Source organism: Semicossyphus pulcher, unplaced genomic scaffold (assembly GCF_022749685.1).
Source record: "Semicossyphus pulcher isolate SPU_LCO1_2020_fin unplaced genomic scaffold, fSemPul1.0.p SCAF_20, whole genome shotgun sequence".
Lineage (NCBI taxonomy): Eukaryota > Metazoa > Chordata > Actinopteri > Labriformes > Labridae > Semicossyphus > Semicossyphus pulcher.
Window position 1 is genome coordinate 2,775,722 of NW_027211694.1, and position 27,484 is coordinate 2,803,205.

General features: G+C 46.9%; 1 protein-coding gene across 13 annotated transcripts in view; it reads right to left on the reverse strand.

Moving 5' to 3' along the window:
* celf2 (cugbp, Elav-like family member 2) overlaps positions 1-27,484 on the reverse strand; it is a 226,730-nt gene that overhangs the window by 129,364 nt on the left and 69,882 nt on the right. The window contains exon 1 of one of the 13 annotated variants that reach the window (XM_069670737.1): positions 19,327-19,522. The exons of the other annotated variants lie outside the window; for them this stretch is intronic. Coding sequence (XP_069526838.1) covers positions 19,327-19,403 — 77 coding nt within the window. The 5' untranslated portion in view covers positions 19,404-19,522. Of the gene's footprint in view, positions 1-19,326; positions 19,523-27,484 lie in introns of those variants that run through there. 13 annotated transcript variants of the gene reach the window in all.

Consider the following 27,484-nt stretch of genomic DNA (forward strand, 5'->3'; position numbering starts at 1 on the left):
TGGCCTTTCAGGGATCTTGTGATGCACTTCTTATTTAAAACTTCCACCAGTGCCTACATCGGTATTTTTGCTTATTGTCGTGTAACTTCTCGGCTTATTTTCAAACGCTTCATCTCTACAATCTGTACAACCTAAACTAAAAGGTTACAGAGGTCAATAGACAATAATAATTTTGTTATTTGAGCTCTTTAAATGACTCTATTTTTTTAGATATTTCCTTTTTTATGAGCAGAGTGCGAAGACATTTTTATCTTCAATGAAATACGGCGTGCAGACTGGCTTCTGCTCTGTATCCTTAAATGCTTCATGTTTCTAAGTTTGTGCAGCGTTAGATTTGGCAGCTATTTCAGATTTAGTCTTCAGACGAAAGTGCTGGTTTTACTCACATTTTAGTCGTGTTACCTTTAGATTAATTTAGATAAACCTTTATTGATCCCAGAACGGGGTAATATAGTTTTAGTCGCTGAAAACTCAAAACATTGGAATCCAGTTTTAGTCGATACAAAGTCGTCACATTTTAGTTATTAACGTTTTCTTTCTCGTCCAGTCCCCCTCTTCTCGTTTTGACCCGCTCGCTTCAAGTAAAATGAACAAAATTTACATTTCAGCCGATCATCCAAACAGTTAAAGAACAACGAGGACACAGCATCTAAAGATGACTTTTCATCACCGCTTCTGGTGATTCTTCTTCTGGTCGCTCATTTCTGCGCAGAAGAAGCGTCAAATGAGCCGTGGTTAACAGAGAGGGTTCACAACCACCTCCGTGATACCTGTTATCTCCAACCTGGTTACAACTACCAACTACAGGAATGCGTTGATTGTATTCTGACAGACAGATTAGACGCACAGTCTTTAGTCCTGCATCGTCTCGTTAACAGAAACAAAACATACGTGTCTTCACACTTATAATGAACCATCTATTTTTAGCTCGTCTTTGTCATTGAAAAAAGAGCGTTAACTAACTGTAATTAACACTCGTTCTGTACCATTTTATTTCTGTAAGTTCTGCTCTAGATATAATGGTTTATATTTTAGATCAATGCAAACAAGGATCAAGGGATGATTTCTAACAGATACATTCACACATTTCAGCCCTAAAAGTTCTTCTTATTTCACAGTTCAGTCCACCCACTAATACTCTATAACAGATGTAAACATACTGCCTTCTCTGAGCGACACAAAGTGTAAGTGGGCAGACCGTATGGATCCAACCTCAGTCATTATTTATGCACCGATTTATTCTGTTTACCACGAAACTAAAACACGAAGTGAGTCACACCTCCAGCAGCTGTTTCCTGGACTTCACTCAGACTCTTTAAGGAACGCTGTATGATTTTTAGCAGGAACACATACACGTAATAAACAAACACAGATGCCCATATAAGCAAACACACACTTACACACACTCGTACACACACAGCCAGAGACTGTTTGGCAAATGGCACCCGGTCGGAAAATGTAATTGCTTGAACTTTAGAGAAGCGACTGCAGCTTCTGAAATACCCAAGGGAGCCATCAGACCAGTGTTTTACAGCACACACACACACACATACAGAGTACACACACACACACAAACACACACACACACAACCACGAACCTCCCTGTCAGCAAGTGCAGTACTTTAAGTAGTAATAACTGCTGGAGCTGTTAGGGTGAGGAGAGAGGAGGGAGGGAGGGAGGGAGGGAGGAGAGTCTGGAGAGGAAACGAACGCAGGAGGAGAGAAGAAGAAGAACAAGCAGCTTTAATCTCCGTCAGTCTGGATTTGATTCTTCCCGGGCCGGGCAGCTCGGCTTTGAGGAAATGGGTTGTGGATCTCGATAATTCTGCAGTTAAAGGAGTTACCCCCCCCTCACACACACACACACACACACACACACACACACACACACACACACACACACACACTCGGCACTTCAACCATTTTTACACATGAAGTTGTGTTTACATGTCAGGAGGGATACCACTCAGCCTGAGTTTAATAGATTGTGTTCTGTGGTTCTGGACGAGCTCTGGGAAAAAAACCCTGATGATGTCATTGTGATGTCATCGGGGTCTCCTAAGCTTGGGCCTATCGACTGCAAATGTTTATGGGACACTTGCAAAGGTGCAGCTTTTTAAGAAGTTAACGGGTACACAAGATCTAAAGAAAGATGCTGTTAAATTGCATTATGGGAAATGTAGGATCCAGCTGTTTAGGAGGCTGATCCATACATCTTGGCATCTGCTGCATCAATTATGACCTTTTCCGGCTCTTGATGGTATCCCATACCATGCTTTTATGTAAGCGCAAAAACACTGGACTACACCTTTAATCCAGACAGGTATTAGTATAACGCCTGGATCCCACAGGATCCGTGTCCGCCGCGTTCTGTCTGTGCCGCGGTTCTGTTCCGTCAGATGGCACTCGCCCACATGAAGCGTTTCGGGAACCGAAAAAAACGGGAGTCTGTCCCGGTCTGTACATGGTGTTTTATTTTGAAATGACTGGATGCTGTATGCTGTTTTCGTGTGTGACTTCCTGTTTGGAACGATCTGCTCTGTTCCGCGTGCTTGAAGCAGCCTCCATCAAAAACAGACGGGCCGTGGCGCGTGCTGTGGAACCAAGAGCATTGACTTGAATGGCCGGATCGACTACGGAGGTCGCGACGCACACGGAACGAGGGTAAGATTCAGGGACTTCACTGGTCGCAAAAAGAAGTCTGATCGTATAGAAGTCTAATAGAAAACGGCCCTTTATCATATCAGTCAACATTTCCAGAATAAATCTCAAGTTTGAGCAATCTACATCATCCAAATGTCCTCACTCGTGGCATGTCGACAGCACGTCAAACTTAAAGCTTCAAAAGAACAGTCCACAAACTTTTGTCTGCATAAGGTGTTCAGGTTACTCTTCTTTGGTTTGAGGCTTAAACGTTCAGTCTGTCTCAAAACAATTGCTGTACTAATGCTAACATTCGGTACATCCGTAGCTCGAAATCTCCACTAGCATTAGCAACATAAGCCTTTTACAAGCACAGTAACAGGTTGATATAAACGTACCAAATCAGCAATATAGAGGTTAAACGTGCTGCAGGATGGCTTTGAGAAGCTTCAGTGTCGTATTTGACACATGAAATGCTTCTTTGCGGTGACCCTGGGTCACCTTTTCACACCATTGTAACTGCACTGAATCCAAGCTGCACCTGACATCCCTCACAAAGGAGCAGGCTTTGTGCAGGCAGTGAGTTTATGGTATCAAAGAAAGTGGAAGTTCATACTTCTTTCACACGGTGCTAAACACAAAACGTTCACATCCATGTTTTGCTTTGATTATTTTCAGCTGCAATCCAAAATGATCATCTGAGCCCCCCGGCAGTTGACCCCTTATAACTGACAGTATCACACATCTGGATTAAAGCGCACTAATCTGGAAATCCCGTCAGAACACGCAGAAACACGCAGAAACACAGCAACACACCCGCGCGGACAGATTAATCCCTCGTCTACCCCGCTGGTGTTTCTAGGAACATGCGCACTGCTCCAACCATGGGGATACGATTGTGTTTCCATGCTTGTAAGTGTTTAAGTGCAAGCCTGTGTGTGTGTATGTGTGTGTGTGTGAGAGCGTGTAAGCCTCGGGCTGTCCCCTCAGCACTGCGTCTGTATCGACCTGCAGTGGAAAACAGGCCTGTACTTGGCCATGTAGGCCAGGGAGTCGATAGGGACATCAGAATGAGGGCAGGCGTCCAAAACGGCATCACAACGTGCCCAGAGGCCGCGCACTCGCACACCAACACGCACGCACACTGTATATAAACAAAGGCTTGGCCTTTTTTCAAATAGCCTTGGATTTACGCTTCATAAATCCCCCAGATGGTGATTCATGTGTAATCTGTCGGTAATGGTTACTTGATGAACTCGAACCTTTTCAAACGTTTTAAAAGACACTCTGGATTACTATCATTGCACATGTCATTGTGTTTAATGGCATGGTGCATTGTTGAGACATTTACATTTATGGACAGTATGTTGCTTTCTACCGCTGACTGCTGAGACACAAGAGCAATTCAACAGCTTTTGAGTTATGGTTCTCCTTCCTTGTTTTTCAAGGAAGATCCTAAAGAACTGATATAAAAAAATGTGTTGTTTGATATTGAAATAGACGGGAAATATATCCCGTCTGACCTGGGAACGCCTCGGAATCTCCCGGGATGAACTGGAAAACATTGGTCACCTTGCTGAGCCTGCTGCCACCGCGACCCAACCCCGGATAAGCGGAAGACGATGGATGGATGGATGGAAGTTGAAATAGCACACAAAGCTAATGAAGACGCCTTGAAAGGAGGCGATTAGGGCATTTGATTAAGACACCTCCCGGGTGCCTCCCTGTGGAGGTTTTCTAGGCACGTCCAACTGGGAGGAGACCCATGGGTCGACCCTGAGCTTGCTGGAGGGATTATATATCCCACCTGTCCAGGGAACGCCTCGGGATCGCCCAGGAGGAGCTGGAAAATGTTGCTAGGGAGAGGGACGCCTGGGAACCTTGCTGAGCATGATGCCACCGCGACTCGACGGATGATGGAAGGATGGATGAGTTATGCTTTCCACCAGTGATCCAAACTGCAACTTGCTTAAAAAGTTGCTTGGGAATTTGCAGTAGTAGTATTTAGTGACAATGATTTCTTGGGGATGGCGACCACTATCTCGGGGCTTCTGGAACAGCTGTTATCTGGATAACTGGGGCCAGGACTTCCTCTTAATGTGCCACATTTTGTACTGTTGACGTCCTTTCTAATCAATCAATATGAGCTTCCAATGTAAGATGTTCCCCCATGCAAAATAATTGTGGTTCTCGAGTTATAAAACTTGATCCCAGTGTTCGGTTATCACCTAAGCTGTATCTGCACTGAGCTTTACACTACAGCAGATGTTTCCGGTCACGACGGCCCGGGAGGGGAATCAAACCTTCCACCCCGGCAGCCCTCTTGCTCAGTCATTCAGCTACAGGACCACACTGCTGCTGCCTCTATATCAGCAACCGCGCTGACAGATTACTCCGTCAAACGGCGGCAATAATATGTGAAAACAAAAATGATGTCTCTGGGTTTGGTTGAAAAATAGGTTTGTCGTTCTTATCAGGCAGCAGCTTTGATAACTGGGAGCAAGTCGCGGGATAAGTTGAGTGTAAATCGTTGTGCCTGGCAGAAAGAACAATAAGACTTTTGTTCATAAAATGAGACTTTTTTTTTTTTTTTACTTTGGTTTGGGGAGAAACTGTACTTCCAAAGTACACCTGAAGAAATATCAGGGGACACATAAACCTGCAGAACTGGCTCCAGCTCGACAGTAATCTATATCTTGTTCTCTCCCAGCCAGTTGGCTGTTTTATGTTATTTCATGTACCTCTCAGTCTGTTCCTGACCGTCCTGATTGGCTACACCAAATGTTGTTTGACTCATAACTTATTCTATTCTTATTCTTGGGCCTCGCTGATTACTATATTAACGACGTTATGACTCCTTTGCTATACGGCTTGGGATCACTGGGATGTCAGAAGCCAAACTTTAAATCTGCCAGAGTGATAATATGCTACGACGCCGATCACTCCCCCATTTTCTTAACTTAAAAACACGTTTAGAAACTTGCTGGACTTAAAATTGAAGTCACAAAACTTTTCTTCAAATATACAAATCAACACCTAACAGCAATTTGAGAAACTTTCTCCAGCCAACTACAAACACTCTGCGCCTGCAATCATCAATTTTTGAGCGGCTCCAGAACTCATTTGAAGTGGCCGAGCTTCACAGCCTCCCTGCTTTGGCACTTGGGCCGAACTAAACTAGCTAAGGTGCTAATTTTATGTATCAGTGGGTAACATCTTGGTGCCGCCGCCGTCTGCCCTACCTTTGAACCTGCACATCAGACGACTGTTTTCAATTATACAAATTAGGCTGACTTAAGAGGGGGCCTTGATCACACTCACATCCAAACGCGCCGAGAGATCACACGAGCCGAGCATCCCGAGTGGGAAATGGTCTGGGACATTGTAAAATAGATCTGTGCTGAGGGAAATGAGCCAAGCAGCGGAGATTGCTGCGATGCTCCTTTAAGGTTCTTTTCCCCGCTTGTGTTAATGTCTTTCCAGTGGAGCCTTCAGTTTCTCCCTCTGCCAAAGCCATCAAGCCTGTTTGATCAGCAGCAGCTTGGAGGAGTGAAGCCACGTTAGCCCCAGCATCCTCCCTGCCTCCTTCTCTCGCTTCCTATAGGGGCGGAGAGGCCATTCTCCTCTCCCCTGCCTTGTGGAGGGTTATTACAGAATACAGGCACCATTGGGCGTACATTCACGCACGGATGAGCGGCTACACTCGCAGGAAGGCTCGGCACACATCCGTGCACACGCAAGCATTACAGCATCTATCCGAGGAAAGCCCGAAAATGCACCAGATGTTTGTGTTTCGTTTACAACAATGGCTGAAAAGGCTCAGGCCAACAGGAATCAATGCCTCAAAAGACACCTCATGTTTCGGCTTCTCAGTGGCAAATTACAGCGCCCTAAGCGGCGGCGTCTGAAGGAGGAGAATCACTCTGTTTTCTCACTTCTCAGACAAAAAGGGGACCTGGCTGTTTCAGGGGGAGTGAGAAGCTGATGTCGGATTTAGCAGGCCATTATCGCTACGCGGCGCTCCGACCTCTGTCACACGCTGCATTGTGCGAAACGGCTGATATGCCCACCTGTGCCAATTCACCAGGGGCACCGAGCTGCACAGACACACACCGGATCCTCACACGATCTGAGAGCGCAGTTTTCAGCAGGAACAATCACACGTGTTTGAACCCAGTCCTGCAGCAGTTTAGCAATGCTAGCTCTGAATTCATCAGAGGAGCTCACGCCGCCTGTTTGCTGAGGCCGTCGTCTAAACATGGGAATGAATCTCCCCGAGGTGGAAGCAGAGGAGCGGAGTGGCTAATGTTTAAAATAACAACGATTTCTAAATGCTCTTTCTGCCCCACACTCCCACACAGCAGCCCCAGGCAGCAGGGACGCTCTCATTACATACAGAACCGCCTCGACGCCCACACACTTTACAGCCCCGCTCTTCCCCCACTATCACCTGTCATGTGACGTGCAGCAGGCATATAGGCGACGTACATGTGTGCATATGATACCAGCTCAGCATGTTACACGACAGGGGCGTGCAGGCCCTTAAAGAGGCTTCCAGCACAGCAGAGGGAGGACAAATATAGTGTATGTACAATAATAGGGCTAACAGGGGCGCCTTAAATGATCTGGGTTTTCTTCCTTTGTCCAGAACTCTTTTGGAATCAAGCTGAAACTAATCCTAAAAGTTATCGTGCATTGTTTTTTGTTGACCAGAAAAAGAAGCCAAATGAGAGCAGGATGTCCTTTGAGGGGCTCGAAAAACGCTGTGCAACAACTGCAAGAGTTAAAAAATGGCCGCAGGTAAAAAGCTCTTCAGTGGAAACCGGTCCTAAGTGTTGGACGTCCAACTCTGGCACCTCTGCACGCCCAACACTGCATCACCTGCGGGGCTCTGCACAATCTTTCCCATATTATAGATTTTTCTTTTGCCGTGAAAATGGCCAATTTACAGATATTGAATATCAGCACAAAATATCATCAGTCAGCAGCTCCAATTTGAAATACTTGGCATCGGTTTCTGCCTTTAAACGTCCATTGGACCCTAAGGCAGGGGAAGGTAAATGGGTACGGGGGGGGAGGGGGGATTGAAGAGGAGCGAGGAGGGAGATGAGGCCAATTGGATTTCAGCGGGATGTAGGAGTGGAAGGATGGAGGGAATTCTGCGGTATAAAGGGGAGGATAAATTAAAAAGTGGAACTGTGGGCTGAATGGATGGATTGGATGAAGGGCAGATAGATGACGGTTTAAATGGATGATTGGTGGCATGGGCACCGAGAGCGAGAGTGTGCGAGTGTGTGTGTGTGTGCGTGCTCTCCAGAGGTGCAGATTAGATCACTGTTATGACTGCACAAGCCCTCAGGACACCGAAGATAAACATCAACAGATAACCTACACATTTATTCCCACCTCTGCACCGTCCTCACTTCCTGCCTCCCCCCTCTGATGCACACTTCCTCCCCCACCTCCATCCATTCAGTCACCAACTCTTCCCCATTTTTTAACTCCATCCTTCTTTCTCTTCCTGCCCTCTCTAACTACATCTAAGAGTCCCGGGGCGGTGCACTAGATCACGCTTCTCAATAAACCCGTCAAACACCCCCACCCCCACCCCCGCACCCCGTCTCCCCTTAGCTTTCCGAAACACAATAACAGCAACTCTGAACGCCCCTCCCAACAATACTCCCATCGATCACCGCACTATCTGGAACACACACATCTATCACTACCGGGGAGTTTAGCACAGTTTAGCACAGGCTTGGAGCAAACTGAAGGTCCCATTTCTCTGCTTTACGGAGCTTTACAGATCTTTTCATGTCAATGACCCCGAATCGACAAACATCATGTGCTTAAGATTCCAGTTTGGTCATGTTTGGAGCAGGAAACGACATTTACACTTCCTGATTTAGGCACAATCTGCATCCCCTGCACATGACGGTCTTATGAAAGCAAATTAGCTCATCTCCACGCCTGCAGAACGCATCTAAATCTGGAAGCTGCATAACCGAATGTGCTAACACTTGGCCTCAATTGGCCTCCTTGGCTGGGTACCTCGGGTTGTATTTTATGCCCAAGGTAAGCAGGCTAAATGTAGGCTAACATTTGGAGCATATAGAGCCAGAGCAATGTCCAATACAGCAGCTTGGTTAGCGGGCCAACGCTTCAACACAACAGCTACCGGGGACATATCATTTTGGTGTCTGTGTCGGACTATTGCTTGACCATTGTGCTAATCGCTGAACACTGTATTTTGCTTTAAGCTCCCGGGATGTGTTTGATGCGTGGGGAGAAAAAGCAAAGGTAACTCTGGAGGTCTGGCGAGAGGAAAGAAAAATACCTGTAACAGAGAGATTGTGCAGCGTCGGACTCCACAGGGAAGAAAGAGGCAGGTCGGGCAGAGACGAGCAGCAGCACTCTGACATCCTGTTTGTGCCCCCCCGCCCTCCCTTTTGCATTACAATTCATTCTCTGTGCGAGTCAAGGTTAGACCTGACAGCTCTGCAGCTGTGTACGGGCCTGTGTGTTCCTCTGTACGTGTGCTCACGTGGATGTTTTGCAGCGCGCTGTATGAAGCGAGAGCGCCGCAGATGGAAACGAAGAGAGTCAGACTGCGAAGAAGAGACCAGACAGAGAGATTTATGGGTAAGAAGTACAGTGTGTGCTCCGTCGATGAGGCTGGGCGGCACCCTGAGGTTTAGGTAGACGGCTCAGATTAATCCCTCATGCTTGGCTGGAGGTTTGATTCGTAGATAGATTCCATTATAAGGTCAGGCCACAAGGTTTTTGGAGGCTAATGGGATGTTGTAATAGCCATTTGTATGACTGTTACTTGCATATTTCATCACCAATTAATGGAAGTAATTGATAGTTTTGCAGGAATTTTCTTTCAGAGCCTTAGAAAGCAAAAGCTCTCCGACCGATACAACGTCTGGATGTTGCACAGATCACCTGCAGAGGTTTCACTGCACTAAAACTACATAGCGAGTTACGTTGATGTACAAAAACAGGCATTATTTATCTGCCAATTCTATCAACAAGTAATATATTGAATATTCTGTCCACTTAAGCTCGTTTATTGTCGGCTGTTATGAGCCGAGAAGGAGGAAACGGCCCGTTAATGGGCGGTTTGACCCCATCAAAATCTTCTACCCGTCCATACACTGTAATAAGCGCCCGGGCCCGAGAGCCTGCAGGTTTCATTTCAGGTTTCGACAGTTAGAAGCTTCTCCCGCCTGCGTTTGAAGACGTGAGAGAAATGCCCCACACGACAATGCTTCCTTACAATGAGGCAGCTCTACATGCTCAATGCCTGCTTATGTCTTTCATGGGAAACATCCTGGTGCTCACAGGAAGCGATATGATTGACAGTTATGATCTGTCTTGAGTAAACAGCAGCAGATCTGGATTGTGAGCATGTGCATGAGCAGACATAGGAATGAGTGCCACCTATAGTTGAACTTAATCAACCAGTGCCGGCCGCGCTCGTTGCTTGACAGGTGAAAGGTTCAACTGGAGATCACCAATTAGCGCCAGAGACTGAAGACACAGAGGATCATCTCTTTAAAAAGCAGCATAAACAGCAGCTGAAGCACGTGGAGTGAAAACCGGGGAGTGATTTGTGCTGCAGGAGCTGCTCTGCGCCCTGATAGCAGGTGGCTGTGACCTTTCTGTGGCCTTTGACGGCCATGTGATCGGAGCCTTGAAGTTTCTCTGCTTTCTAATGTCAGCGGGCCGCCTCTCACGTGGGCCAGCAGCTACACTCATGCAAGCTAACCAGCTAACCGGCATGCTCGCCGCGTGCATTCTGCGTGAGAGGAAGGTGTGGTGTGATTATTAGGGAGGGATACTCGGAATGAAGACGCCAGTGATTCCCAGGACATGCGTCTTTGTTTATGTGCTGAAGACAATCATACGTACGGAAACAAAGGGAGGTCACCGTGCAGCTATCACAGGCTACAACATAAAGGACGGCAGATTGACTGCAAGGCCATCAGAAGAAGAGGATCAATGAAAGGAGGACACACGTGCTCCGTGCTGCACAGATTCAATATAATAACCACAGCTTTGTCCCAATCTACAGGCTGCAGCCTTCGAGGGAGGCGGTCCACGGAGGATGCTCCATTAATAGCCTGAAGAGAGACGGTCTGGTCTACCCTTGCATCACCAAACGCCACTCCTGTCGCCTAGCAACAGGTAGCTAGCAGGCTAACTAGCTGGCATAACAAATGTTGCGTAACTTAACTTTCATTTTCTCAAACACGTGTAGCACTAGCTATTAGATTGAGTTGAAACAAACATTTTAAAGTGTCTTCCTCGGCCATTTCGTTTGAATTAGCGGGCAATGCATCTCGGGATACGATGGGCCGCGAAGGATGCACCCGATGGATCCTTCGCGGCCGGGGAAACGGAGGACGGATTTGGCAGCCGCATCTGAAGGAGCCTTCGACTTGGGGCAGACTTCGACGCGCTTCTGTGACGCAACCGGCCTTCGAAGGCTGCAGCCGCTGGATTGGGACACAGCTTATGTTTCCATCCGACTGGATGCTCGTATCATAAGGCCTCTTCCTCTTCATACAGGTGTGACATCATGTTTGTACCTCGTTCTCTTTATAACTTGACGCAGAGGATTTATCTTGTATTGCTCTAAAGACAGCCGGACACTGAATGCACTGATGCTAGAAGAAGCATTTTCCTTAACGCAGGACAGAAGAATTTTCACCCTGTTAAACACACCAACACATGATCTCACATATATTAAACAATATCATCGACGAAGAGAATGAAAATCATTATCAGCTTGATAATTAATTGCCCATCTGTTCTATATTTATGGAGAGAAATCCGTTTTTTTCCGCGGCGCGTTTCTGAGAAGTAATAATATAAAAATCACAGTTAAACCCCGCACCCTGGCGAATAGTGAATAATACCGCCAAGTGAGGCAGGTAAATCTACCCCTCTCTGTAATTCTGATGGCTCTTTTAGCTGAACAAGAGCCTCAGTCCACGAATGTTGCCTCCTAATCCAAATTCCTCTCCTTCTCCACAATAATGAGCTCCTCTCAGACTCAAGAGTTGACAGAGGTAAAGCATTTAGCACGCTTGAATGGAGGAAGAGGGAGAGAGTGGGAGTGCGGAGAGAAAGCGAGGAAGATACAGGCCAAAGAGGGATAAAGCGAGGGATGGGGAGGAAGAAGGGGGTAGAAAAAATCTACTGAGACATGCATGAGGTAAGCTCTCCCTCTGGCAAGGCAGAGTAATGCCGCTGCACGGTACGAATGCAATGGCTGACTATTGAGAATAAGAGGAAGAAAAGAGGGAGAGAAACAGACGGAGGAGAAGAAGGAGGAGTGGTGCAGAAGAGAGATAAAGATAAACCAAGAGAGGAAGAGAGATCATTGTTGTGTTCTCTTAGGATTCAGTTATTTTTCTGCCCGTCACTACAGCCCAGGGACATGATGTGAACAACGTGGAGACTGTGTTTGTGTGTGTGTGTGTGTGTGTGTGTGTGTGTGTCACGTGGTGTGTATTCTGCGTACTTATGTGGGTGGCAGTGTGTGTATGCAGCACTGAAAGCATGTGCATGCTTCATTCGTTTCAAGGCCAAGTGATGAAATACTCTCAGAAAACAGAAGACTCACACAGACACACACAGCCTCCACTCACACGTACAATCGCACACAGAATACTCTCTTTGCACAGCTCAATTCATGAGGTAAAGTGTGTGTAATGTGTGTGTGTGCTGTGTGGACATATACTTGACTGGAATAAGCAAAACAAAGAGCTGCAGACTAATGTAGCCGACGAACGTGCTGCAGAAACAAGAGAGATGAACAGAGAAGCTAACGCTAACCTACATAATCTTTCGGTGTCAAAGCAATTAATCAGTCAGATGGTTTCCAGATTTACAGACCTTGAATGCATCATGGCTGACAGAGCCCATCAGCTATAGTGGAAGCATTCACACATGCAGACGGAGCAAGATGCATGTATCTTCTCTCCAAATCTCCGGCACATTCCCTCTTCAGATCAGCACATTCCTGACTGCCGTACTACTTTTGGCAGCATGACTTGCAGTGTGTGCTATGGGCATCAGTTGACACGTGTCAAATGATCAGAATTCCTTCTTTCAAGGGTGGAATTATTAGCTCCCTCTCCGAGCTACCCTCTGTCCCACTAGCATCTGTAACTGACTGGGTTATCACGAATCTGTCTAAGTAAAGGCAGGCTAAATAAGGAAGTGAGGCTATCTTTAGGCAGTACCAGAAGCTAGCTAGCTTGCAGAAGCAAACTAGTAACTTGCAAACCAAAAACAGACGGTGAAGTCTGATGATCCTTTAACAACATAGCTATATCTATTAAATTATTTTAATTCTTGAATGTGATAAATTCCGACGTGATGGGGCCGAGAGCTGACTTGTAGATGCACTCATACAGAGCCACGCTTGCTAAGGCCACACACACCTCCACCTCGCACACAATTATGACACATAAAGATGCTAGTTGACCCCGTCATGTATCTATACACCTGCTCACACACAACCACACCCCTGCCATACACACACAGACATCTACAGAGACCTCAGACACCCGGTCGTGATACATCACCACCTACACACGGCGGTGTCAGCCACAGACAACTGCTCCTGAGCCCCAGCAGAGCAAAGACATTCATCATTATGACAAACACACACACACACACACACACACACACACGGAGAGAAAGCGACATAAAACAACGCTGCAGCTGGTGATGCGTGAAGACGACTCCATCACATCATACATCACACATACGGTGCGAGTTTCAGGCCTAAATAACAACGTTATGAGCAGAAACATAAAGTATGTGACGGAGGGATTCCTCCGATGCATTTCTCCTCAGCCTTGTTTTGTTTGTGTGCCATTGTCACAAGAGAAGAGGGAAAAGGCCGCTCGCTCTCGTCTTGTATTAATCTCTTCATCAGATAGGACACAATTCAAATCACACCAGCTGTCAAACCATCACGTCGTCTCCCTCTCTCACACCTCTCCCTCGCTCCCAGTCTGCCCACGTCAATTCTCACCCAGTTTGTCCCCCCGATCTCTCCTCTCTTTGTCGTCTTCGTTTTTACCTCGAGGATTAGTCCGTTGTGTCAGTTTGATCACTATCAACCTTCTATACGACATTTAATCCTATTTAATCATTATCAATCAATACTTAATTGACTGCGAATCACTTAACCGGAGTTGATCCGCCTCAGATCCACCAGGATCTTGCAGAATTGTTGGTGGTGACTGGAGTCAGGAACTGTTAGTGACTTTTATGATTAAATATAAAACAAAAGGTGCAATTTTCAGCTTTTCTGTGTGAGCTGAAAAGAATTGATGTCATTTTTTAAAACAGAAAGACTTGTGATTGTTTGACAGACGGACAAATCTGCAGCCTTGGACCAGAGTCTGCCTGAAGCCAGAGATATACTTGCTTTTCAACCTTGCGTTCGCGTAGACAGCCGGCTGCGTCGTGAGCGGAATTGCTCACACACTTGTCTGTGCACTATACGTGTTACTGGAGGGTACCGCTAGAGGGCGCACCAGAATAATAGTATGCAACTAACGAATTTGTGGGACGTAAACAACAGACATGGCGACACTCGAGGAGGTTGCGGTGATTTTCATTCTGAGATCACGGCAGAAACAGCGACAGCTTTTGTGTGTTCGGTGCACCGTCCCCGCTCCGTCTCTCCAACGTGTTCCTCCGTGCACGGACGTAACGCTCCCCGACTTGTTCCCATTTAGTTTTGCAGGTTTCCACGTCGGCTTCTAAAATCTGTCTGCAGCTGTTTGACAGGCACGTTTTGTCTCTGTGCAGTGGCAATGACACATCGTACAGATGTGGATAATTGTGGGCTCGGTCTATCAGCTTGTCTTCAGAACTTTCTGCCGTTGTTGTCCCTGCTGCTGTCACATCCCCTCTGCCTCTACACTGCCCCTACTGCTCATGTGCAGACTGCATCTCGTGTTGTTTTTGAGAACGTGCACAGCCGACGCTCCAAACAGATGCACGGCAGCCATCACGTAGCTAAAAAGCAGGTGTATCTCCGGCTTTAGAAGTCAGCAGGTACTCACGTTTTTGAAAGTGTGATTTTTGTGGCTTTTGGCCTGAGTTTGTCTAACCAGGGTCCATTATGAATCCAATCTTTTTTGCCCCAGACAGTGACTATTAATAAAAGATTATAGTATATAGTAAGACAAAGATATTAACTGTACTAGGCAGTAAATTCCAGTGGAATTCCCCTTTAATACTATAGGCGGACAAGCCCTCTTTCCCCCTCCCTCTGCAGCTCTGTCCATCCCGCCCCCTCATCTAAACACACAGACCCTTACATACATTTCTCATGAGAGCCCTATGTTGTCTGTCACAGGACCCTTTCAGCTGTTGGGTCCTGTGATTTGTGTCCTTTCAGGCTCGGAAGGGGGTCAGGAAGTCGGGAAGCGGAGGGATGAGAGGGAGGGCGGGGAGGTCGTAAAGAGAATCGGCGGTCGGATACACGTTTCCCCTTCGAGAAAAGCAGGGGCTCGTCTCTGTAAGTGGCGGGTTGTGCACACACAGGAAGAATGTGGCATTATTGCGAGTCTGTCTTCCTCTGCACACAGAGTACTTGTTAAAGTTAGCAACCTTGTGTTCTTGTTTACTCCGGTCATTGCTGTTTTGAAGAAATCACTGCAAGTGTGGAAGACCCCGAAGAACCTTATTCTAGGTTTCTTCCGGAAGGGGATTCAGCACAGAGTCGATGGAGGTGACGGGGTCACATATTTCCCAGAGAGCAACCAAAGTGGAGGCTTCAGCTCTGCAGTGAGCGTGGAAAGCGGAGGCCAGAGGTCCTGCTCCATTTTTCCTGCTTCTCTCACTTTACCCCCTTTTCATGTTCCCGGCCCTGACGTGACGGGATCGAGGGAGATTAGGCTGTTAGTTCCACTTAGTTCTCATATGATCTCGGCTAATATTTGTCAAGTCTGATGTTGTCAGAGGCTGTCAGTGTCGAGGGGGGAAGCAGCGAGGCCTGGCAAGGGAACACTATGCAAGCTGGTGATGTGGTTTAAATCCTACGTCTGCAGGATTAGATCTTTGAGGGATTGTATCTGGAGGTAAACGCACAAGATTGGACCCTGAAAAATCCCAACTCTTGCTACTCACACATGCAATATGCTGATTTTAAATCCACTAAAGATCTTTTGTCTTACGTGCATCTTTGATGTGCATCCCTGATGATGTTTTAAGGTCTTTTATATCCAGTTGGAATCTATACTTAACCTTGTATTCGTACATTTGCACCAGATGAGGCTACAAACAAACTGTTAGCATCTTTGACAAATCAGTATAAATATCTGTGTCATACCCGAGATCTTCTTCAGCCTGCTGACTCAGTATTGCAGATCAGAGAAAGTTATATAATCACATTTCTTGTCATCTCTCGCTTTATGCAGTTGCCTTAAAATCTAGCGATGCCGTCTTTGTGACATATGAATCTGGCATTCAAAGGGAGACGTTACAGAAATCATACGAGGACAATTTAAGCTTCTCTGACGGATCTGATCTCCCTGCATCAGCGCTGTGAATGTTACAGACATGTGACAGAGCCATAAACATGTGCACCATTGGTTCAATCAGGACACAGGTCCTCTTTTATCAGGTGTAATTCCAGACAGAGACCCACCCTGAAGTTCAGGAGGCCGGCATGAATACAAATTGTAACCAGAATGGCACAAATCAAAGATCACCACGAGAAACCTCTGGAAAGCTAAATAACCAGGCTCCAGAGGCGTGTTCGCGTAAATACAAAGTGTCACCTCCATAAACGCGATCTGTCCGCCTCCTCGGCGGCGGGGTGAGAGGGCACGGGGAACACACATTATTCACAAACCCTTCACTCTAAGGCACCCGCAACTGGTGATGCAAGACTCATCAGCGGGAGGAGGAGAGGAGAGGGGGGGGCGGCCGGCGGCTGGAGGTTATGATGGCTTCCTCGTCCGCCCCCGCCGGTCGCACGCGAGGCCCACGCCGTCAGGGCAGATGACACTGATTAATGAGAAGGCCGTCTCATCACTATTGCATCTGGGTAACAGAGTGCATGGGGAGTCAATAGCGGGAGACTCCGCGGGGGAGAGTGCACGGCCCCGGCCTCATATCACTGCGGTGGAAACAGGAATATGAGCGACTCAGGGACTCACGCAGATTCAGAAGGTGAGACACTTGTTGGTGCAGATCGTTTGTGTGGCTTTAAAAGAGGCCGTGTTAAAGGTGAGGATGCAGTGACACTGTACGCCATATATGGCATTCCTTTATAACTACCTGTGATCTGAATATAACCTTTGATTATATTTCTTTAGTGTATTATAGTTTGTGGTCTTGATCTGTCGCACCAAAGAGGACAAACGGCTGAAACTTCCTGCCTTTAAATTGTCTGTTAATAACGTTTGCGTCCGTCACAGAGGGAAACATCTCGGACATTTCAGAACAGAACAAACAACAGATGATGATGACGATATTCACAGGCAACATGTACGCACAAGCACATGTTGTTTCGGCATGTATACGGATGGAGTAAAGATGCTCACTGCACACCTGTGGACAAACTACAAGACAACAAGCGTACAGAGACTACAAGGAGCGATGAGGATTCTCCTGCAGCGATCGAGATGGTGTCCTTCAAGTGAAACACGTTTCAAGCTGTGTGAAGAAATCTTGTGTATAAATGTATTAATTTAATTTCATCTAACATCAGATGCAGCACTACGCGCTAGCTTACGTGAGGCTAAAGACGCCTCCTTATAAGAATTGTTATTGAGCTTCAGCGTGACTTATTTTGTGTCTCGTCTTTGTATCTGGACCTCGAGTCTGTAATAAAGTTTGAATTGAATTAGCGTGAGATATTACATGGTTTATCATCGATTACGACATGCTACGGTCTGTTATTTCTGAATAACAGCCCAGCGTCTGTAGCAGCTGTGCGTGAATTCTCAATAACAAACTGCTACTACAGTTCTGGTCGTACACTCTGGAGGACGATGTCCTGTCCATGTTTTAAGACTGCTTTATAGAGAAGAAAACATCAGCAGGCCTGGGCAGTTACGTGGCAGAAAAGCTCGATCAGGAAGTGCAGTGATTGTTTTTTAAATCGTGTCTAAATCAATGTTTTGTGTCAGGATGTTTATTTCCACTGTAACCAGCTCGCTGTGCATCATCGTCTAACAACAGTCCCAAAATGGTTCTTTACAAGTTTTCTAAAGAACTGCTGAAAATATTGTCGCTCTTTTTTTATCATATTTAAACAATTTATACAGAGAACATCAACATGTTAGATTCTGTCCTTTCCTCTGGGAATGATTTGAAAAAAGACTCACACTTTAGTGTCAGACATGGTGGTTTTCTGGAGCCTTTGTGGTTGCATGTTCATGTAATACAACTACAATATTCCTCCAGCAGTCGAACATATAAAATGCTGTGTGTTCTTATGAGTCAGCTCCTCAGCATCTGATCCGGAGCACGCTCATCTCCAGCTGCTGCATGATTTTACATGTTTACTGATGTTGCCTTAAATGTCCCGCGCAATGAGTCTGCTTAATCTGCTGCACACACACACAGTCACACTTCATTACCTTTGTTCTATTCTTTAACACCATGAGTCACCAGAAGTTAAGTGGAGCATCCGAACATACACTGTGGAGCTCGCTGCACACTGACAGAATAAAGAAAGACCTTCAGGAGGAGATGAAAGGAAGAAGTACAGCACGCTACAGCAACGTTTTCTCTGCTGGAGAGAAAAAGGAGAACATGATCCATCAACAACTCGGCGCTGTGAGCTGAGGGGACATAAGTGGGACATGCGCTGAGGAAGGGAAAAAGAGGAACGCATGACCATGATGTCGGGATGAAAACCTCCCTTTGTCCCTCGCTGGAGAAATTCCGGAGTTAAACTGAATTACAGCAAATGCAATTGCAGCACACGGGATAGCAGTCATGCATGCATTCCTGCGTGCTCTCAAACAGCCTCTGTGTTGCTTCTTCTCTCCGAGTTAAATGAGTCTCATGTGACTGGAGCTCACTCCTGCGCTTTTTTTTCTCCCCCCCGAGCCAGCAGAGAGAATAGAGAGATCGCCTCTGTGGTCTTTATGTGTCTCAGCATGGTGCGCTCCCACAGCCGGCTGCACAGTCCCGAGCCCACCGTCCCCAGCCCCGCAAGACCCGGAGACAGTATAAAGGGCGGCTGCCGCAAATCCAAGCAACTTCCCCTCCTCTTTACCGCGGAGCGAGGCGGCAAAGCGATGCTCTAAACGCTCTAAGAGTCGACCTGACGGGTTACAACAATTTGACGACGTGCAGCAGATAATAACAGCTTCATAAAGACAAGGTTTATGCGCCGCGGTAGCATTAATTCCCCATAATGGCGTTCATTCATCACCATCCTGTCTATAGCTGATAACAGCCCCGGGCGCTCCTGCGATCCCCGCACAATTTATCGACGGATATTAATAACAACAAGGCAGAACTAACACAGTAACACACAGATACAGTCCAGCCGGGCACAGCGTTAATTCTGACCCCGATTCCAGTCACATATCCAGCAGCGGAGCAACATTTCCACATCGGACAGCTGCTTTTCAGGACAGAGCAGAAATCACGCGTAAAAGAGAAAGAGAAGAAATCACTCACATTCTGTCTCCGGGAACAAGCAGGCGGCTCTCCACCATCATTTCAGGCAGAAAATCCAGATTGTAGGATGAAGTCATGTTGCCAGCCTGCCCTGTGTAGGCTCCGTGTGTGTGTGCCTACAGTGCCGTGTGTGTGTGTGAGTGTGTGTATGTGTGTGCGCCTCCGCCGCCTGATAAATAAAGGAGCGTCGCTCTCGCCCAAACTGCGCCTGGCCGCGGAGACGGAGAGGGACAGGTGCAAGAGAACGAGGCCTCCCCAAAGGCAGTGTAGCCAGCCGCACACACTCTGTCCGCATCCAGCAGTTGTCACATTCTCCTCTTCCTCCACTCCCCCATTCGCTTTTTTCCTCCCGGTTTGCTTCCGCCGGTCCTGTCTGGAAATCCGCTCTGCAACAGCGCAACTGACGGACTGTTGGAGAACCAGGTGCCGAGCCGAGGAGGCGTGGCGCACAACGCTGCAGCTGATCTTTAACCATTAGGTCTCCATACATGTCTCTAAGCAGCGTCTCTCTCCATTAGTCATTATTACGGACACAATCGCTCCAATCCATACACGTGATCTAAAACAGCAGGTGGCTTAAATAATTCACACTCTGTGTTCCTCTTCACCAGCACCACGTCTCCATTCGCAGCCTCCTTATTCAACAAACAATCACTGGATTTAACAAACTAAAGGTATTTAAATTAACAAACATCCTCTCATCATCAGACAACCATCTTCACGATGCTCTCTTAAATCCTGCAGATTTCATTCATCAATATCAATTCCAAAAGTGCCTCTGAGAGATTTCCCTAAAAGCTGCCAGAGGTGAAAGAGTGGGGACGATCTGCATCATGAGCCATGCTGCAAAGTGAAATATGCAGCATGTCTTAAAGATGTCTCTGCTGGTTGTTGGTTCTCCATTAAGCCTGACACATTTGATTGGTGATTGACAGGTACTGAGTGCCCCTGCAGGCCTGGAGCACTTCAGCTGTGTGGACTGGATTTGCAAGTCTTTTTGATGTTGATGCATTTGTTTCAGCATTTCGCAGCCCTTTGCAGCGCATTTCTGTCGTTTGAATTTGCATCGTTTCTGATTTTACAGCCTGTTTCTTCTAACGGAAACCGTTCGGGTTGTTGGAGCACGACTGTCCGTGTCGGCCGTGTCTGCAGGAGGAGATGCTAACACAAATGGCTGCACAAGGTTGCAACTGTTTTAATGTTTTCTTTTTAATCACACATGGTCGCTTTGGTTCGGTTTAGGAACCAATCAGCTTGGTTAAGTTAAGAGTGTGGTCTCCCTCGCCCCTGAGCACCACCCAAAGCACACTTATTTCCCTGTAGTTGAATCCTGTCTCATCGTAATTTATACCACTGTGCAATCTTTGACGTCAGATAAACTCGTGCACCATTACTGAAAGTGACCCTCCTGAATCCCCTTATTATCTCACAGATACCTGCGATCCCACACACGCGTGCACAGGTCCCCTGTGTTCCCTTATGCAGGAGTCTTCCGGGCCTGACCGCCCGCTAACTACACTGCACGATCATGATTCACAAGAACTGCAGACTATTAGAAGAGAGCATCACACATGCTTCAGTGTGGTGACTTAATAAAAGCACGGCCAGTTAGATGATTTACAACCAAATGAGTTGGCCAAATTTGGAGAGGTGCAATTACGCATGGGGATAGTCTGGAAATAATGAACCAACCATAATTTGCTGACTCTATTTTACGCTGCTTTAATTGTGTGGATCCAGTATGCCTCCCTGTGGAACCGGAGTGGGCTTGAATGCACCCCTGTGCAGCGCGTCTACCAGGTTGCCCCACTTCCTCCCCCTCCTCCACGGGAGAAAATAGGGGAGGCACTCCAGTAAAATAATGAGCCTCTCTTAGACTGAGAGAGGCGGCTCTCTGGGGGAAGAATATGAGTATCTGGGTCAATGGGAAAAAAAATGTGCTCAGTATGCGCACATACAGCAGGGTAAGTGTATGGCGTGGGTTGGACTTGGCCCACGGCTCTGCTCCCGGGTCAGCTTGCATGTTTACTTGCAAGGACCGAGGTCGGCGTATGGATGGGAACGGCTGATCTTACATCGGCGCCTCAGGGCTGCAGCAGCGTCCCAGGAGTGGGGACAACGCTGCATGTTTCACCGCACTTGACCCCTCGCATTCAGAACAGGAGGGCCGTACAGGACGTTACTTAACCAACTGCTGCGTCGTAAGCAGCTGCGTTCACGTCGCAGGCTTTCATTTTCAAGCCTGATTTCACGCTCGTGGCTGTTTGTTTCAGATGCAGCTCATAACCCCGATCCAACACGCTTATGAGCAGACGATCAGCATCACACGAGGTGACAATAAAAGAAGACATCACAATCATTTGCCTTCTATTCCCCCGCTTGTTTCCAACTGATTTTCGGATACGCCACCTTGTTTTATCTAAACCGAGTTCTACCTCTAAATAGCACATCAGATATTTCACTTTCTTTTCAAGCGTTGCATCCGGCGTGTTAAGATTCTGTTCACAGAAACTACACAACATCGTATTTCCACATTTACTCTTGTGGAATCAAGGCATGCAAATGGTTTTGGTTTCATTTTTCCAGGCAGGTTTTTGGGAAACTGATCTCAGAGATTTCTACAAAAGATGGAAATCCATTTGTTGTGCTCAAAGCAGTTCAAAAAATGACTCTTAATAATCGATGGTCTTTATTGAAACCTCTTTAAAAGTGAGCCATGTTCGGACTGATTACGAGGCAGGCGGTGGCTCCTCATCCAGACACAAACTGCATCTTTTCCTACATTTGAAACCAAGCCGAGAACAACAGCGCTCACTATTATTACACGAGAAGCTTTAATGACAATCATCGCTGAATAACACGGTAGATGACGGGGAGGTATAGCATGTGCCTCCGTGTTTGCCAAAGGCTCAGGAACACCTGTCTCACCATGTGCAGCCGTGTCAGCTGCTGCGCGGAGATGCATCGGGATCGTACGCTCGTGTACGTCTGTCGAACAATCATGCAATCAAATCTGCACAAATCCTTTCCTCCTTCTGCCAAACGAAATGCATCCATGCGTTAATGAACCATGAACACACTCAGTTTGGGATGTAGTCACGTGAGCAACCTTGTTTTAATGTGCCATGTTTGCTAGCATGTGAGGAGCTGTTTGCTCCGGATGTTCTGGAATGTTCTGCAGGAGAAAAAGCACACCTGTCCATGCATGGGGACGATTTGAATCATGGCTGGGTGACTGTGGCAGAAAAACGCAGACTTCATTTTCTGATTCAAAATTTGATGAAATCCAACGATTGAATAAAAACTATTTCTATTTATAAAAAGAGTCTTTAAGCGGCTGAAAACGATGACCTTAACTTCCACTTACTCCGACCTCACGCCCCGACTCCTGACAATGGAGCGTTGCATGCTTCGGTAATAAAGGCCCATTCCCGGACCTTGGGATGCTTATTGACTGCAGCTGAATGGCTCCATTCATAAGGACGGAGACAAAAACATTTGTGGTTAATGAAAAAGAATCAGTGTGAAAGAGCGAACCCGACGTCCTCTCGGAGCCGTAGCTTCAGCGCTGCGAGAGCTTTTCAAACCACAGCTCAGCCACAAGGACGAGCTGCAGCGGCGGGAGGAACGGTCCGCGGGGAGGCCGCTGATGGTTTTTATACTTGCTGATTAGCTTTTTGCTCAATCAAATAATCATTTTGTTTTAAGTGTCAGAAAAACTGGAAGTAGGGATTTTCCCAGAAGTCAAATTATGTCTTCAAACAGCTTATTTTGTCCAAGCAGCGGTCTGAACCGCAGAGATGTTCCATTTACAATTATGTGAAACAACACAAGAAGCAAATCCTCGTATTTAACTGAATGATGGGCTGCTGTCTTGATAAATGGCTTAAATGATTTATCATAATCACATGTTGATTATTTTTTAATGCAGCAATCAAATAATTCACTAATCATTTAAGCACCACTTGTCAAAGTGAGAAATAACAAGATGAAGATCAGAGGAAACGCGACCTTCAGGAAGGTGTCTTTACTGGATCTCTGACGTGTTTTTCATCATGTTTTATTAATATCGAGATTATATCAAGCAGACTTTTACCAGAAATACAGACTTAAAAGGTTCTAAACTCCTGTAACACGTCTGGGAAACAAACTAAGCCACTGTCAGTCAAAGCTAGTGTTCTCTGTAATCCATAGAAGCATTAATATTTGAAATTGGCGCCATAGTTGTGGAGAAAGTCGTACAAACAGCTCGTGGTTTCGCCCATTCTACATTCCTACAACACCCAGCATGCATTGCGCCCCTCCCTCTGAAAGGAACGGCCCAGCGAGAGACGCTGGAGTGAAATACTGTGTTCGCTGCAGGCAATGAGAGCCGTACAGAATCTGAAATACGACGAGAATATACCGGATCGTCTAAAAACTCGTCAGGTCTGCAGTCTACATTTCAAACCGATGATTCGGAACGAGACATGACATCAGCGGCGGGCGTCCTAAAAGTGTAGTTTAGCGAGCTCCCGCCTGGCGGAGGTTTCCCAGCGCCCATTGGAGAAGCGGATAGCGTCCTCCAAAGGCACAGAGCGAAACTGCATTTTTTATTCTACCATAATGGCATTAGCTCGCCGAAACAGCATGATAGGACTGAGGCTGAAAATCAGCGAACTGGCCCTTTAACTAGGAAGTGGGACACCACTGGTTTGTCTTACTTTTCCAGCTTCACTCCTCCTGGAAGGACCACTCCCACTTGTTCCCAAAGGAACTGGACCCCCTATCCTCCGTGGAAGCTCGCAAAACGGACAGGTAGGGATAATTGGGGGAAATGGGATGCGGCCTTCAATGAAACATCTGCTAAGTGACCTGAAACATATACATGGACAACTTCTCCTGAGGAAACGTCTCACACACCAGAACAAACCATCACAATAACATCATTGGGGCCTGCCAGAGCAGCTGATTGCACGCCTTTCAAACGCTGACGCGTCGCTCCCTCCTCATTAAGAGCCGAGCCAATCACGTCTCCTTTCATCTGCTTTCGACTTTTCCGTAAGACACCTTCAGAAGTGCATCCTTGATCCGATCGGATCCGGTGCACATTTCTTACGTGGCTTTGTATCACATCATCTCCCTGTTGTTGCTGTTGTTCTGCTCTTTTCCCACCCATCCCCTCTCCTATCTCTCCATCTCTTCACCCCTGGGCCCCATGTTCTCCCAGATCCCGCTCATGGCAAGGTCTGCCTCTGCCCTCGCTTGCTTTTCCTACTTGTGTCTTTCTCGCCTATTCCCTCTGTCTAGTTATTTCTGTCTTCTCTGCGCCTTCATCTCTCTCACCTCCGGCTGAGGGGGGGGGGGGGCTCAGCTGCCCGAACAATACAAATCGATCACTTAGAAAGGAGGCGAGGGGAGGGCAGAGGAGGAGGAGGAGGAGGTGGAGGAGGAGGAGACAGGGTGGGGTGAGGAAAAAGAAAGAGACAAAGAGAGAGGACCAAAATAGGCAGAGCAAATTAAAAATAAAGAATCCTGAAGCAGCCACTATTTTGTCTGAGAACTATCATCCAGGCCTCTCTCTGCTTCCTGCTCGCATCACACCCAGAGGAGAGGATTGTGGGTAGCTGATGGCGCCGGCTTTTCACACGTGAATATTTAATGAAGGGCTCATGAATAATTCAGAAAAGCAAGCAGCTGCGTTTGAGCCTAAGTGGACATGTGAGGAGCCCGAAACCAGACAGACTCCGACTGCTACCGTTCATCCTCACTGCTCCCAAAAACTCTGCAAAAACACATTTTGATCTGCGCGGAAACATGCGTGTGCTTCTGCAGATGAATCGCTCCTTAAATGAAAGGATGATGGAGGCGCCTAAATCTGGTCTGGTCTCGCCGCTACTTTCTTATTCTGTCAAGCGCAGACTAAAAACCAAACAACAACAGAGATGGAGTGGATGGATACTCTCCTCCCCCCCGCACCTCCTCCTCCATCACTCCCGCTGCCACTCACTGTTCAATCTTCAAATCTCATTCCCATATTCCCTCCACCCTCCTCCTCTTCTCCTCCATTTTCATGCTGTCATCAGTCTCGTTCCCTCTCCTCCGTCACTCACGCCACCTCTCTCAGTCGGTTTGTTACTGCTCCTTGCAGGACTCCTGGTTAGGACACTGTGTTCCAGTTAACGCGGCGCCCGGCTCTACCTGTGGGGCTGCAGCATCTGAATGTTCACTGACCTGTTTTGCACACAATCTGACAAAACGCATAAAAACTCTGACACACTGTGGAGGGACGGATGTATCGGCTCTGCACCGTTTTTATTTGGTGTAAAACCTCTATTTTCATCCCATCAGGAACACTGACGTCAAAGCTAATATAAGTTTCTTCTTCTTCCATTTGGGACGAGTATGTTTCTGGTTTGGCCACCGAGGCTCCCATCATGCTTTTGGTCGTTAACAATAAGTGTCATTTAAGTCGGAAAACTCCTCACAGATTTATTTTACATGAGTGATGAGATCATATCTTAGACCCCTCTATGAGCAGAGAGCGGAAATCTTGCAGCTGAAGTAGAGTGCCACATTGGGAGGACGTGTTTGTCAGGTAACAATTAATTACAGACTACAAGTAACAGGATTACTTTTGACATTAAAGTAAAAGTCAACATTTGACGATAACTGCTGAGAGAGTATTTAATCTGTGTCATGCACTGCTTTATTACTCTGAGGACGGGTGACATTTCTGACATTTTGAAAGGGTTAAAAAAAGCCCATCCGAGAGACGTCAGACGACAGAGACGTCTCCTCTCGCAGATCCTCCTCTACTCTGCTAATCCAGAACAGATCATCTGCAGGAGCCGGATTGGTCAACAGAGCTGTCAATCATGAGGTCACACCCCCTTTTTATAGCATCAAATAACTTTAGCATCAACTAGCTATAATGACAGAAACCATGTTTGAGAAAAATGTATTTTATAGTTTGACTCATGTCCCATCTGTTAACATGGAGGAGGCGGGCTTTATGATCTATACTGCAGCCAGTCAGCAGGGGGCGATAGAGAGGGTTTGGCTTCACTTTTAGGGAGCTGTCATGTCGGCCATCTTTTTATACAGACTGTAGCTGTGTCTTAACGCACGGGCTGCAGCCTTCGAAGGAGGCGGTCCACAGAGGATGCTCCAATCATACCGAACTGAAGTGAGACGTCTGGTCTACCCTTGCGTCACCAAACACCGCTCCTGTTGCAGGTAGCTAGTTGGTTAACTAGCTAGCATAACTAACGTCGCTTAAGTTATCCGGTTTTTTAAAGATAATGATAGAAAGATAAAGATAAAGATAATGTTTCAAGGGCCCTTTTGTTTTCTTAAACATGTGTAACACTAGCTAAACGTATACATTTCAAAGTGTATTCCTCGGCCGTTTAAAAGTCCGCCATCTGATTTAAACTGTGGCGCAATGCATCTTGGGATACGGTGATCCATCGGGTGCATCCTTCGCGGCCCGGGAAACGGAGGACACATTTGTCAGCCGCATCTGAAGCAGCCTTGGAATTGGGGCAGCCTTCGACGCGCTTCTGTGACGCAATCGGCCTTCGAAGGCTGCGGCTGCTGGATTGGACAGCTTATGTTACACACCTGCACAAACACAATCTGCTGGATAACTTTGGACATTAAAGTAAAAGTCTAAAACTGATGATAATGAGGCAACCTTTGATGCTGCAAGGCGCAATTTTTGTGCATAAGCCATACGTGGTTTTATAGCCATTAACAAAAAGTGGAGGTCAAAGAAGTCCATCCTGGTCATCTGTCCCTGATGGACACACGTTCATGTAGACATGCATCTACACACTCTCGCTCTGCGTTCCAGGACACTCTGATGAAGTCCAACACTGTCGAACAAACACCTCCTGACCTGCTCACTGACCCTCACACACTAATGTCTGCACCGGTGGTCTCCACATGACTCAAAGTGTGGGTCACTCTCTCTCTCTCTCTCACTCACACACACACAAACACACTTGATGTCCTCTGCCCCTGAAGAGGCCTCGCGGCTATTCTGTGCTGCTGTCTGCTAGTTTTAATGGTCTCTGCTGGACTGGACGACGCTCAGCCGCACTGAAGGAGAAACATATCGCTGCCGTCCAGGGAAAACCTCCCGTCTCCCGGGGGGACTTAGTTCGAGCACCGT